At 42.6% G+C, this 13,845-nt stretch overlaps 1 protein-coding gene across 1 annotated transcript in view; it reads left to right on the forward strand.

Annotated features, from left to right (window-relative positions):
• LOC142202334 (very-long-chain 3-oxoacyl-CoA reductase-B-like) overlaps positions 1–13,845 on the forward strand; it is a 33,484-nt gene that overhangs the window by 8,690 nt on the left and 10,949 nt on the right. Inside the window, exons 2-9 of the mRNA XM_075272411.1 lie at positions 4,669–4,715; positions 4,789–4,864; positions 5,357–5,467; positions 6,230–6,297; positions 6,596–6,640; positions 6,746–6,780; positions 8,965–9,046; positions 10,249–10,314. Coding sequence (XP_075128512.1) covers positions 4,669–4,715; positions 4,789–4,864; positions 5,357–5,467; positions 6,230–6,297; positions 6,596–6,640; positions 6,746–6,780; positions 8,965–9,046; positions 10,249–10,314 — 530 coding nt within the window. The remainder of the gene's footprint in view (positions 1–4,668; positions 4,716–4,788; positions 4,865–5,356; positions 5,468–6,229; positions 6,298–6,595; positions 6,641–6,745; positions 6,781–8,964; positions 9,047–10,248; positions 10,315–13,845) is intronic.

Here is a 13,845-nt window from a genome sequence, read left to right on the forward strand (position 1 = left end):
ATCTCCCTATTCTCTATGACATCACATCATCTCCTGATTCTATATATGAAATCACATCATCTCCCGATTCTATATATGACATCACATCATCTCCTGATTCTATATATGACATCACATCATCTCCTGATTCTCTCTATGACATCACATCATCTCCTGATTCCATATATGACATCACATCATCTCCTGATCCTCTATATGACATCACATCATCTCCTGATTCCATATATGATGTCACATCATCTCCTGATTCTCTATATGACATCACATCATCTCCAGGTTCTCTATATGACATCACATCATCTCCCGATTCTCTATATGACATCACATCATCTCCTGATTCCATATATGATGTCACATCATCTCCTGATTCCCTATATGACATCACATCATCTCCTGATTCCCTATATGACATCACATCATCTCCCGATTCTCTATATGACATCACAACATCTCCTGATTCTCTATATGACATTACATCATCTCCTGATTCCCTATATGACATCACATCATCTCCCGATTCTCTATATGACATCACATCATCTCCTGATTCTCTATATGACATCACATCATCTCCTGATTCTCTCTATGACATCACATTATCTCCCTATTCTCTATGACATCACATCATCTCCCGATTCTCTATATGACATCACATCATCTCCTGATTCTCTATATGACATCACATCATCTCCTGATTCCCTATATGACATCACATCATCTCCTGATTCTCTATATGACATCACATCATCTCCTGATTCTCTCTATGACATCACATCATCTCCTGATTCTATATATGAAATCACATTATCTCCAGGTTCTCTATATGACATCACATCATCTCCTGATTCTCTATATGACATCACATCATCTCCTGATTCTCTCTATGACATCACATCATCTCCCGATTCTCTATATGACATCACATCATCTCCCGATTCTCTATATGACATCACATCATCTCCCGATTCCCTATATGACATCACATCATGTCCTGATTCTCTCTATGACATCACATCATCTCCTGATTCCCTATATGACATCATATCATCTCCTGATTCTCTATATGACATCACATCATCTCCCGATTCTCTATATGACATCACATCATCTCCCGATGCTCTATATGGCATCACATCATCTCCTGATTCCCTATATGACATCACATCATCTCCTGATTCCATATATGATGTCACATCATCTCCCGATTCTCTATATGACATCACATCATCTCCTGATTCTCTATATGACATCACATCATCTCCTGATTCCCTATATGACATCACATCATCTCCTGATTCCATATATGATGTCACATCATCTCCTGATTCTCTATATGACATCACATCATCTCCAGGTTCTCTATATGGCATCACATCATCTCCTGATTCTCTCTATGACATCACATCATCTCCTGATTCCCTATATGACATCACATCATCTCCTGATTCTCTATATGACATCACATCATCTTCTGATTCCCTATATGACATCACATCATCTCCCGATTCTCTATATGGCATCACATCATCTCCTGATTCTCTATATGACATCACATCATCTCCCGATTCTCTATATGACATCACATCATCTCCCGATTCTCTATATGACATCACATCATCTCCTGATTCCATATATGACATCACATCATCTCCTGATCCTCTATATGACATCACATCATCTCCTGATTCCATATATGATGTCACATCATCTCCTGATTCTCTATATGACATCACATCATCTCCAGGTTCTCTATATGACATCACATCATCTCCCGATTCTCTATATGACATCACATCATCTCCTGATTCCATATATGATGTCACATCATCTCCTGATTCCCTATATGACATCACATCATCTCCTGATTCCCTATATGACATCACATCATCTCCCGATTCTCTATATGACATCACAACATCTCCTGATTCTCTATATGACATTACATCATCTCCTGATTCCCTATATGACATCACATCATCTCCCGATTCTCTATATGACATCACATCATCTCCTGATTCTCTATATGACATCACATCATCTCCTGATTCTCTCTATGACATCACATTATCTCCCTATTCTCTATGACATCACATCATCTCCTGATTCTCTCTATGACATCACATCATCTCCTGATTCCCTATATGACATCACATCATCTCCTGATTCTCTATATGACATCACATCATCTTCTGATTCCCTATATGACATCACATCATCTCCCGATTCTCTATATGGCATCACATCATCTCCTGATTCTCTATATGACATCACATCATCTCCCGATTCTCTATATGACATCACATCATCTCCCGATTCTCTATATGACATCACATCATCTCCTGATTCCATATATGACATCACATCATCTCCTGATCCTCTATATGACATCACATCATCTCCTGATTCCATATATGATGTCACATCATCTCCTGATTCTCTATATGACATCACATCATCTCCAGGTTCTCTATATGACATCACATCATCTCCCGATTCTCTATATGACATCACATCATCTCCTGATTCCATATATGATGTCACATCATCTCCTGATTCCCTATATGACATCACATCATCTCCTGATTCCCTATATGACATCACATCATCTCCCGATTCTCTATATGACATCACAACATCTCCTGATTCTCTATATGACATTACATCATCTCCTGATTCCCTATATGACATCACATCATCTCCCGATTCTCTATATGACATCACATCATCTCCTGATTCTCTATATGACATCACATCATCTCCTGATTCTCTCTATGACATCACATTATCTCCCTATTCTCTATGACATCACATCATCTCCCGATTCTCTATATGACATCACATCATCTCCTGATTCTCTATATGACATCACATCATCTCCTGATTCCCTATATGACATCACATCATCTCCGGATTCTCTATATGACATCACATCATGTCCTGATTCTCTCTATGACATCACATCATCTCCTGATTCTCTCTATGACATCACATCATCTCCTGATTCTATATATGAAATCACATTATCTCCAGGTTCTCTATATGACATCACATCATCTCCTGATTCTCTATATGACATCACATCATCTCCTGATTCTCTCTATGACATCACATCATCTCCCGATTCTCTATATGACATCACATCATCTCCCGATTCTCTATATGACATCACATCATCTCCCGATTCCCTATATGACATCACATCATGTCCTGATTCTCTCTATGACATCACATCATCTCCTGATTCCCTATATGACATCATATCATCTCCTGATTCTCTATATGACATCACATCATCTCCCGATTCTCTATATGACATCACATCATCTCCCGATGCTCTATATGGCATCACATCATCTCCTGATTCCCTATATGACATCACATCATCTCCTGATTCCATATATGATGTCACATCATCTCCCGATTCTCTATATGACATCACATCATCTCCTGATTCTCTATATGACATCACATCATCTCCTGATTCCCTATATGACATCACATCATCTCCTGATTCCATATATGATGTCACATCATCTCCTGATTCTCTATATGACATCACATCATCTCCAGGTTCTCTATATGGCATCACATCATCTCCTGATTCTCTCTATGACATCACATCATCTCCTGATTCTCTATATGACATCACATCATCTCCTGATTCCCTATATGACATCACATCATCTCCTGATTCTCTATATGACATCACATCATCTTCTGATTCCCTATATGACATCACATCATCTTCTGATTCTCTATATGACATCACATCATCTTCTGATTCTCTATATGACATCACATCATCTTCTGATTCTCTATATGACATCACATCATCTCCTGATTCTCTATATGACATCACATCATCTCCCGATTCTCTATATGACATCACATCATCTCCCGATTCTCTATATGGCATCACATCATCTCCCGATTCTCTATATGACATCACATCATCTCCCGATTCTCTATATGACATCACATCATCTCCCGATTCTCTATATGACATCACATCATCTCCTGATTCCATATATGACATCACATCATCTCCTGATCCTCTATATGACATCACATCATCTCCTGATTCTCTATATGACATCACATCATCTCCTGATTCTCTATATGACATCACATCATCTCCTGATTCCCTATATGACATCACATCATCTCCCGATTCTCTATATGACATCACATCATCTCCCGATTCTCTATATGACATCACATCATCTCCCGATTCTCTATATGACATCACATCATCTCCTGATTCTCTATATGACATCACATCATCTCCTGATTCTCTATATGACATCACATCATCTCCTGATTCCCTATATGACATCACATCATCTCCCGATTCTCTATATGACATCACATCATCTCCTGATTCCCTATATGACATCACATCATCTCCCGATTCTCTATATGACATCACATCATCTCCTGGCAGGCGAGCAAGTCACACTTACAGAACTTCTTCCTCCGTTGATTTATATGTCCTTTACACAAAGGCAAACTTGTTCCCTATCTGTACAGTTGGCTTAGTCCTTTGTCCTTCAGGTATAGCCAGGCCGAGACAAATTTCGATTGGTGTCAAACCAACAACTCAAGCTCTGAATTGGTTCCATTTCCATTTCTCAAATTTTTTACTGTATTATTTTCTGATTTTTCCAGTGGTAACGGGAGCGACAGATGGGATCGGGAAGGCCTACGCTGAGGAGGTCAGTGGCCACCAGTCCATCTGTCTATGTCTCTGTGGCTTCTACACCTCATACATCTGTCTCTTCTCCATAGTTGGCCCATAGGGGTTTCGATGTCGTCCTCATCAGCAGAACTCTGGAAAAACTGAAAAGTGTTGCAAAGGAGATCGGTAAGAGATTATCCTGGATGGGGAATTTAAAGATAAGATGACCCATTGTGATAGGAAATGACGTCTAGAATTCAATCTGGACAGGATGAACATGGATTCTAGAATCTTCATTCCTCTCACCAGTATCTCAAGTTCTTCACCCTGTCTTGATCTGGAGATCATGTGTACCTGGATGTTTCATTCCTTCCGTCTCTGTCTATATAGTAAATAAAGGTCTCTAGATAGAGCGAGACCTAAGAACATCGGAGTCCTCATTTAACCTTGACTGAACATTCATCTTGTCTCAATCTCATCTCCAAAAGCAGACACCTTGAAGGAGGACTTTGGAGACTAGTATGATGGCTGAAGTTTCTAGATACAAGCCAAGACAGTGAGGTTTTTCCTATAGGATCAATGAACTATCCAGATTCTTATGCTTGTAAGGTAGAGGGGAGATAAGATGTGGACTATTTCTTGTATCCTGACACTAACAGAAGTTTGTAACCTCCACAGAACAACAGACCAAACGGAAAACCAAAGTAATCCAGCTGGATTTTACAGGAGGCCCCGAAATCTACCCCAAGGTTGAGCAGGAGTTGAAGTCGCTGGATATCGGCATCCTTGGTAGTACTTTCTCAGCTGTAGTGTTTGGACCTTGTCTGAGAGTCCATAAACTTTCTTTACAAGGTTGTAGCCAGGCACTTAAGCTGTTGGCAGGTCAATATAAGTCATCTTACACCTTCTCCGTAAGAATGAATGACTTCCCTAAGCTTAACTCCATGCTTTGAGATACTTCAGCACCAGGGTCCATGGCCTTAGAAGGTCGGAGATTATATGAATCCACAAAATCTATCAGGGTCTAGAGGGAGCAGTCACATCCAGGCCATGGTCCTGTATAAGAAGACACTGGTGCAGGGTAGGTGCCCCATTAGAGACCTTGCATTAGGGCCCACTAAAAAAGTTATGGCTCTGTGGACTGGTTATTTAGCCTATCTTGGAGTATGCTATGGATTTAGCCACGAGGATGTTGTGGTCTGTTGATTGGAGAGCCAGCCTTGGTTGGTCCCATCCCCGTTGATACGGGAAGATAGAACCTGGGCACTCCACTTGAAGGAAATACATGGGTAATACGTGAAGGAGAACCGTCCATGTGGTCAAGGAAATGGAGCAGAGGGAGAAACACATATCAGGGTTTTCTAACTTGGGTGCCAAAACCTAGAACCATAATATAAGGCCCGTTTTGATGTTAGAGCCCCTTTTCTTCTCTGTGCCTCCTCTCACGCCGTTCCTTCTTTATCGGTTTCTGTGACCTCCTTTTCTTCATCTTTTGCTGAATTGCTGTCTTGCTTCAAGACCGGAAGTAAATGTTTCAATCTTCTGTTGCAGTCAACAACGTAGGGATGGTCTACCATGGGCCTCTTGACAAGTTTCTTAATGTCCCTGATGTCAATAAGGTGAGTGTGATGTTGAACAGATCACCTTCCTACACAAGACTTATGACCAAACATCACCAGCATGAATGGCGTCCTCAGAACATCCATGGGTTGTGGATCAGTAGGATTCTCCTGACATTTGTCTCCTCCATCCTTTATCCTATTGTCTATACTTCTGTCCACTTCATGCCTTTCAGAGATACCTCCACCCTAAGGGGCTTGGGGTGAATGGCTGATGTCCTGCCATAACTTGTACATCTGGTTAGTGGTCGAATGGATTCCTGGAAGTGAAATAATTTTTGTATATTTTTGTTTCCAGAAAGTAACATCCATTATGAACTGTAACATGACGTCAGCTGTCCAAGTAAGTATCACCCCGATCAGTATTACCGCATATGTCAGCTAAATGTTCGCCCCTATATGTAATTGAATGGTAACCCAGTATAATGCCTCAATTCTTACATTTTAGATGACCAGGATTGTGCTTCCAAAAATGATACAAAGGTACTTGTCTGAGTGGTGGGGTTAGAGGACGGTAGGACTATGTAGCAGTGCGGTTAGAGGACGGACGGACTATGTAGCGGTGCAGTTAGAGGAGGGTAGGACTATGTAGCGGTGTGGTTAGAGGATGGTCGCACTATGTAGCGGTGCGGTTAGAGGATGGTCGCACTATGTAGCGGTGCGGTTAGAGGATGGTCGCACTATGTAGCGATGTGGTTAGAGGATGGTCGCACTATGTAGCGGTGCGGTTAGAGGATGGTCGCACTATGTAGCGGTGCGGTTAGAGGATGGTCGCACTATGTAGCGGTGCGGTTAGAGGATGGTCGCACTATGTAGCGGTGCGGTTAGAGGATGGTCGCACTATGTAGCGGTGCGGTTAGAGGATGGTCGCACTATGTAGCGGTGCGGTTAGAGGATGGTCGCACTATGTAGCGGTGCGGTTAGAGGATGGTCGCACTATGTAGCGGTGTGGTTAGAGGATGGTCGCACTATGTAGCGGTGCGGTTAGAGGATGGTCGCACTATGTAGCGGTGTGGTTAGAGGATGGTCGCACTATGTAGCGGTGCGGTTAGAGGATGGTCGCACTATGTAGCGGTGCGGTTAGAGGATGGTCGCACTATGTAGCGATGTGGTTAGAGGATGGTCGCACTATGTAGCGATGTGGTTAGAGGATGGTCGCACTATGTAGCGGTGCGGTTAGAGGATGGACGGACTATGTAGCGGTGCGGTTAGAGGATGGTCGCACTATGTAGCGGTGCGGTTAGAGGATGGTCGCACTATGTAGCGGTGCGGTTAGAGGATGGTCGCACTATGTAGCGGTGCGGTTAGAGGATGGTCGCACTATGTAGCGGTGCGGTTAGAGGATGGTCGCACTATGTAGCGGTGCGGTTAGAGGATGGTCGCACTATGTAGCGGTGCGGTTAGAGGATGGTCGCACTATGTAGCGGTGCGGTTAGAGGATGGTCGCACTATGTAGCGGTGCGGTTAGAGGATGGTCGCACTATGTAGCGTCGTGGTTAGAGGATGGTCGCACTATGTAGCGGTGCGGTTAGAGGATGGTCGCACTATGTAGCGGTGCGGTTAGAGGATGTTCGCACTATGTAGCGGTGCGGTTAGAGGATGGTCGCACTATGTAGCGGTGTGGTTAGAGGATGGTCGCACTATGTAGCAGTGCGGTTAGAGGATGGTCGCACTATGTAGCGGTGCGGTTAGAGGATGGTCGCACTATGTAGCGGTGCGGTTAGAGGATGGTTGCACTATGTAGCGGTGCGGTTAGAGGACGGCCGGTCTATGTAGCGGTGCGGTTAGAGGATGGTCGCACTATGTAGCGGTGTGGTTAGAGGATGGTCGCACTATGTAGCGGTGCGGTTAGAGGATGGTCGCACTATGTAGCGGTGTGGTTAGAGGATGGTCGCACTATGTAGCAGTGCGGTTAGAGGATGGTCGCACTATGTAGCGGTGCGGTTAGAGGATGTTCGCACTATGTAGCGGTGCGGTTAGAGGATGGTCACACTATGTAGCGGTGTGGTTAGAGGATGGTCGCACTATGTAGCGGTGCGGTTAGAGGATGGTTGCACTATGTAGTGGTGTGGTTAGAGGATGGTCGCACTATGTAGCGGTGTGGTTAGAGGATGGTCGCACTATGTAGCGGTGTGGTTAGAGGACGGCCGGTCTATGTAGCGGTGCGGTTAGAGGATGGTCGCACTATGTAGCGGTGTGGTTAGAGGATGGTCGCACTATGTAGCGGTGTGGTTAGAGGACGGCCGGTCTATGTAGCGGTGTGGTTAGAGGACGGCCGGTCTATGTAGCGGTGCGGTTAGAGGATAGTCAGGCTATGTACCGATGTGGTTAGAGGATAGTCAGGCTATGTACCGATGCGGTTAGAGGTTAGTCAGGCCATATAATGGTGTGGTTAGAGGACAGTCAGGCTATATAATGGTGCGGTTAGAGGACAGTCAGGCTATATAATGGTGTGGTTAGAGGACAGTCAGGCTATATAATGGTGCGGTTAGAGGACAGTCAGGCTATATAATGGTGCGGTTAGAGGACGGCCGGTCTATGTAGCGGTGCGGTTAGAGGACGGCCGGTCTATGTAGCGGTGCGGTTAGAGGACGGTCAGGCTATGTAGTGTTGTGGTTGATTGCTCATCAGATTATGACCATTGTCTTCTGTTTCTCTATTTTCCAGGAAGAAAGGTCTGATCATCAATGTGTCATCTGAGATGGGTAATCACCCGTACCCGATGATGGCCATGTACAGCGCCACCAAGGTAACGTTATCCACTGTCGGTGTGAGGATTCAGAATTATTTTCCATTAAACTCTATTAATACAGATCACGGGAGTGAAAAAGAATATATTGAGATACATTTTAGGTGGAATTGTCTTTTAACTTTTCACATATTGTGACAAAGTGGAAAATTAGATAAGATTGTGGAATAGAGGCGGGGCTGTGTCTACTTTGTACTCATTAACATAAAGCGGGGAGTGGCTATAGACATATCCTTCCTACCAATATTATAAATGTGAAATTTTGTGTGTTTGGATGTTTGTTACTCTTTCATGCAAAAACAGCTGAACGAATTTGGATCAAATTTGGCACATAGATAGTTTGTAACCTCGATTAACACATAGGCTACTTTTTATCCCGGTAAATGACATGGCTCAGAACTGTTATGAATTTATGTTCACATACTATATTACACTGCTCTTGCCAGCAGGAGAATCAGCTAATCTGCAGACTGCTGATAAAGCCAGGTCTGTTATCTCTCTGTGTAAACACTCAGCTAACCCTCAGTCCATTGTGTATAAGCATCTGCATATTATCTGATCTGCTCCAGTGCTGAGACACTGACATGGGAAAACCCCTTTAATCCAAATTCGCAATTTTTCCAATTTTAAACATGCCGGGAAAAAGAAAATCTAACTTGTCTCAAAATTCTAAAAAAAAAAACAGCTATAAAGGAAGTCAGAAGTCACAGACTTCTCCTCAAGCGGAGCTCAGAAGAAATTAGCAAGCTAGGCGTCAAGCGGCTCTTGGAGCAGCTGATTCGCCGAAGTATTCATGGGCATGGCGCAAGGAATGAGTTCAGTGGCAGGCAAGCTTGGCAGCTGCCGAAACACTGAAGAGGGCGGATCATCAACGCCAACAACACGCTCATTATATGGTGTCCCAGTGAGCTGCTGAGATGCCGGAACAATCACAGGCACGCTGCTAGGAACAAGTTCAGCGGCAGAACAGCTTGAGAGCTGCCAAAACGCAGGAGCAGGCAAACCATCGACGGCAGCAATTTACTGAATACAGGCGGATCATCAATGTCAACAACCCGCAGACAAAGTCGCAGGCAGGAACTAGTATAGTATAAAGTCTAAGGGTCTTCAGCTATAAAAAGATTTAAGGGAAATTCCGTTAAGAGACTGAATCAGCATTTGTTCTCTGGTATCAGCCGCATCTTCCTTCTGTTTTCTTCCAGGCGTTCTTGGATTTTTTTTCCCGCGCCCTTAACATAGAATATAAATCAAAAGGAATAACAGTCCAGGTAATGTAAGAGAAGATGATGGGGGAGGAGTGCTAAGACATCAGGCATCATAGGATTAGATACAGCTCGGCAGGCTGTATCACACAGGATAGGATTAGATACACAGCTCAGTATACAGTATCACACAGGATAGGATTAGATACACACCTCAGTATACAGTATCACACAGGATAGGATTAGATACACACCTCAGTATACAGTATCACACAGGATAGGATTAGATACACAGCTCAGTATACAGTATCACACAGGATAGGATTAGATACACAGCTCAGTATACAGTATCACACAGGATAGGATTAGATACACATCTCAGTATACAGTATCACACAGGATAGGATTAGATACACGGCTCAGTATACAGTATCACACAGGATAGGATTAGATACACGGCTCAGTATACAGTATCACACAGGATAGGATTAGATACACGGCTCAGTATACAGTATCACACAGGATAGGATTAGATACACAGCTCAGTATACAGTATCACACAGGATAGGATTAGATACACAGCTCAGTATACAGTATCACACAGGATAGGATTAGATACACAGCTCAGTATACAGTATCACACAGGATAGGATTAGATACACAGCTCAGTATACAGTATCACACAGGATAGGATTAGATACACGGCTCAGTATACTGTATCACACAGGATAGGATTAGATACACAGCTCAGTATACAGTATCACACAGGATAGGATTAGATACAGCACAGTATACAGTATCACACAGGATAGGATTAGATACACAGCTCAGTATACAGTATCACACGGGATAGGATTAGATACACAGCTCAGTATACAGTATCACACGGGATAGGATTAGATACACGGCTCAGTATACAGTATCACACAGGATAGGATTAGATACGCGGCTCAGTATACAGTATCACACAGGATAGGATTAGATACGCGGCTCAGTATACAGTATCACACAGGATAGGATTAGATACACAGCTCAGTATACAGTATCACACAGGATAGGATTAGATACACAGCTCAGTATACAGTATCACACGGGATAGGATTAGATACGCGGCTCAATATACAGTATCACACAGGATAGGATTAGATACGCGGCTCAGTATACAGTATCACACAGGATAGGATTAGATACACAGCTCAGTATACAGTATCACACGGGATAGGATTAGATACACAGCTCAGTATACAGTATCACACGGGATAGGATTAGATACACGGCTCAGTATACAGTATCACACAGGATAGGATTAGATACGCGGCTCAGTATACAGTATCACACAGGATAGGATTAGATACGCGGCTCAGTATACAGTATCACACAGGATAGGATTAGATACACAGCTCAGTATACAGTATCACACAGGATAGGATTAGATACACAGCTCAGTATACAGTATCACACAGGATAGGATTAGATACACAGCTCAGTATACAGTATCACACAGGATAGGATTAGATACACAGCTCAGTATACAGTATCACACAGGATAGGATTAGATACACAGCTCAGTATACAGTATCACACAGGATAGGATTAGATACACGGCTCAGTATACTGTATCACACAGGATAGGATTAGATACACAGCTCAGTATACAGTATCACACAGGATAGGATTAGATACAGCACAGTATACAGTATCACACAGGATAGGATTAGATACACAGCTCAGTATACAGTATCACACGGGATAGGATTAGATACACAGCTCAGTATACAGTATCACACGGGATAGGATTAGATACACGGCTCAGTATACAGTATCACACAGGATAGGATTAGATACGCGGCTCAGTATACAGTATCACACAGGATAGGATTAGATACGCGGCTCAGTATACAGTATCACACAGGATAGGATTAGATACACAGCTCAGTATACAGTATCACACAGGATAGGATTAGATACACAGCTCAGTATACAGTATCACACAGGATAGGATTAGATACACAGCTCAGTATACAGTATCACACAGGATAGGATTAGATACACAGCTCAGTATACAGTATCACACAGGACAGGATTAGATACACAGCTCAGTATACAGTATCACACAGGACAGGATTAGATACACAGCTCAGTATACAGTATCACACAGGATAGGATTAGATACACAGCTCAGTATACAGTATCACACAGGAGAGGATTAGATACACAGCTTAGTATACAGTATCACACAGGATAGGATTAGATACACAGCTCAGTATACAGTATCACACATGATAGGATTAGATATACAGCTCAGTATACAGTATCACACAGGATAGGATTAGATACACAGCTTAGTATACAGTATCACACAGGATAGGATTAGATACACAGCTCAGTATACAGTATCACACATGATAGGATTAGATACACAGCTCAGTATACAGTATCACACAGGATAGGATTAGATACACAGCTCAGTATACAGTATCACACAGGAGAGGATTAGATACACAGCTCAGTATACAGTATCACACAGGATAGGATTAGATACACAGCTCAGTATACAGTATCACACGGGATAGGATTAGATACACAGCTCAGCAGACAGTATCACACAGGATAGGATTAGATACACAGCTCAGTATACAGTATCACACAGGATAGGATTAGATACACAGCTCAGTATACAGTCTCACACAGGATAGGATTAGATACACAGCTCAGTATACAGTATCACACAGGATAGGATGAGATACACAGCTCAGTATACAGTATCACACAGGATAGGATTAGATACACAGCTCAGTATACAGTATCACACAGGATAGGATTAGATACACCGCTCAGTATACAGTCTCACACAGGATAGGATTAGATACACAGCTCAGTATACAGTATCACACAGGATAGGATTAGATACACAGCTCAGTATACAGTATCACACAGGATAGGATTAGATACACAGCTCAGTATACAGTATCACACAGGATAGGATTAGATACACATCTCAGTATACAGTATCACACAGGATAGGATTAGATACACAGCTCAGTATATAGTATCACACAGGATAGGATTAGATACACAGCTCAGTATACAGTATCACACAGGATAGGATGAGATACACAGCTCAGTATACAGTATCACACAGGATAGGATTAGATACACAGCTCAGTATACAGTATCACACAGGATAGGATTAGATACACGGCTCAGTATACAGTATCACACAGGATAGGATTAGATACACAGCTCAGTATACAGTATCACACAGGATAGGATAGATGCACAGCTCAGTATACAGTATCACACAGGATAGGATTAGATACACGGCTCAGTATACTGTATCACACAGGATAGGATTAGATACACAGCTCAGTATACAGTATCACACAGGATAGGATTAGATACAGCACAGTATACAGTATCACACAGGATAGGATTAGATACACAGCTCAGTATAAAGTATCACACGGGATAGGATTAGATACACAGCTCAGTATACAGTATCACACGGGATAGGATTAGATACACGGCTCAGTATACAGTATCACACAGGATAGGATTAGATACGCGGCTCAGTATACAGTATCACACAGGATAGGA

This window comes from Leptodactylus fuscus, chromosome 5 (assembly GCF_031893055.1).
Source record: "Leptodactylus fuscus isolate aLepFus1 chromosome 5, aLepFus1.hap2, whole genome shotgun sequence".
Classification (NCBI taxonomy): domain Eukaryota; kingdom Metazoa; phylum Chordata; class Amphibia; order Anura; family Leptodactylidae; genus Leptodactylus; species Leptodactylus fuscus.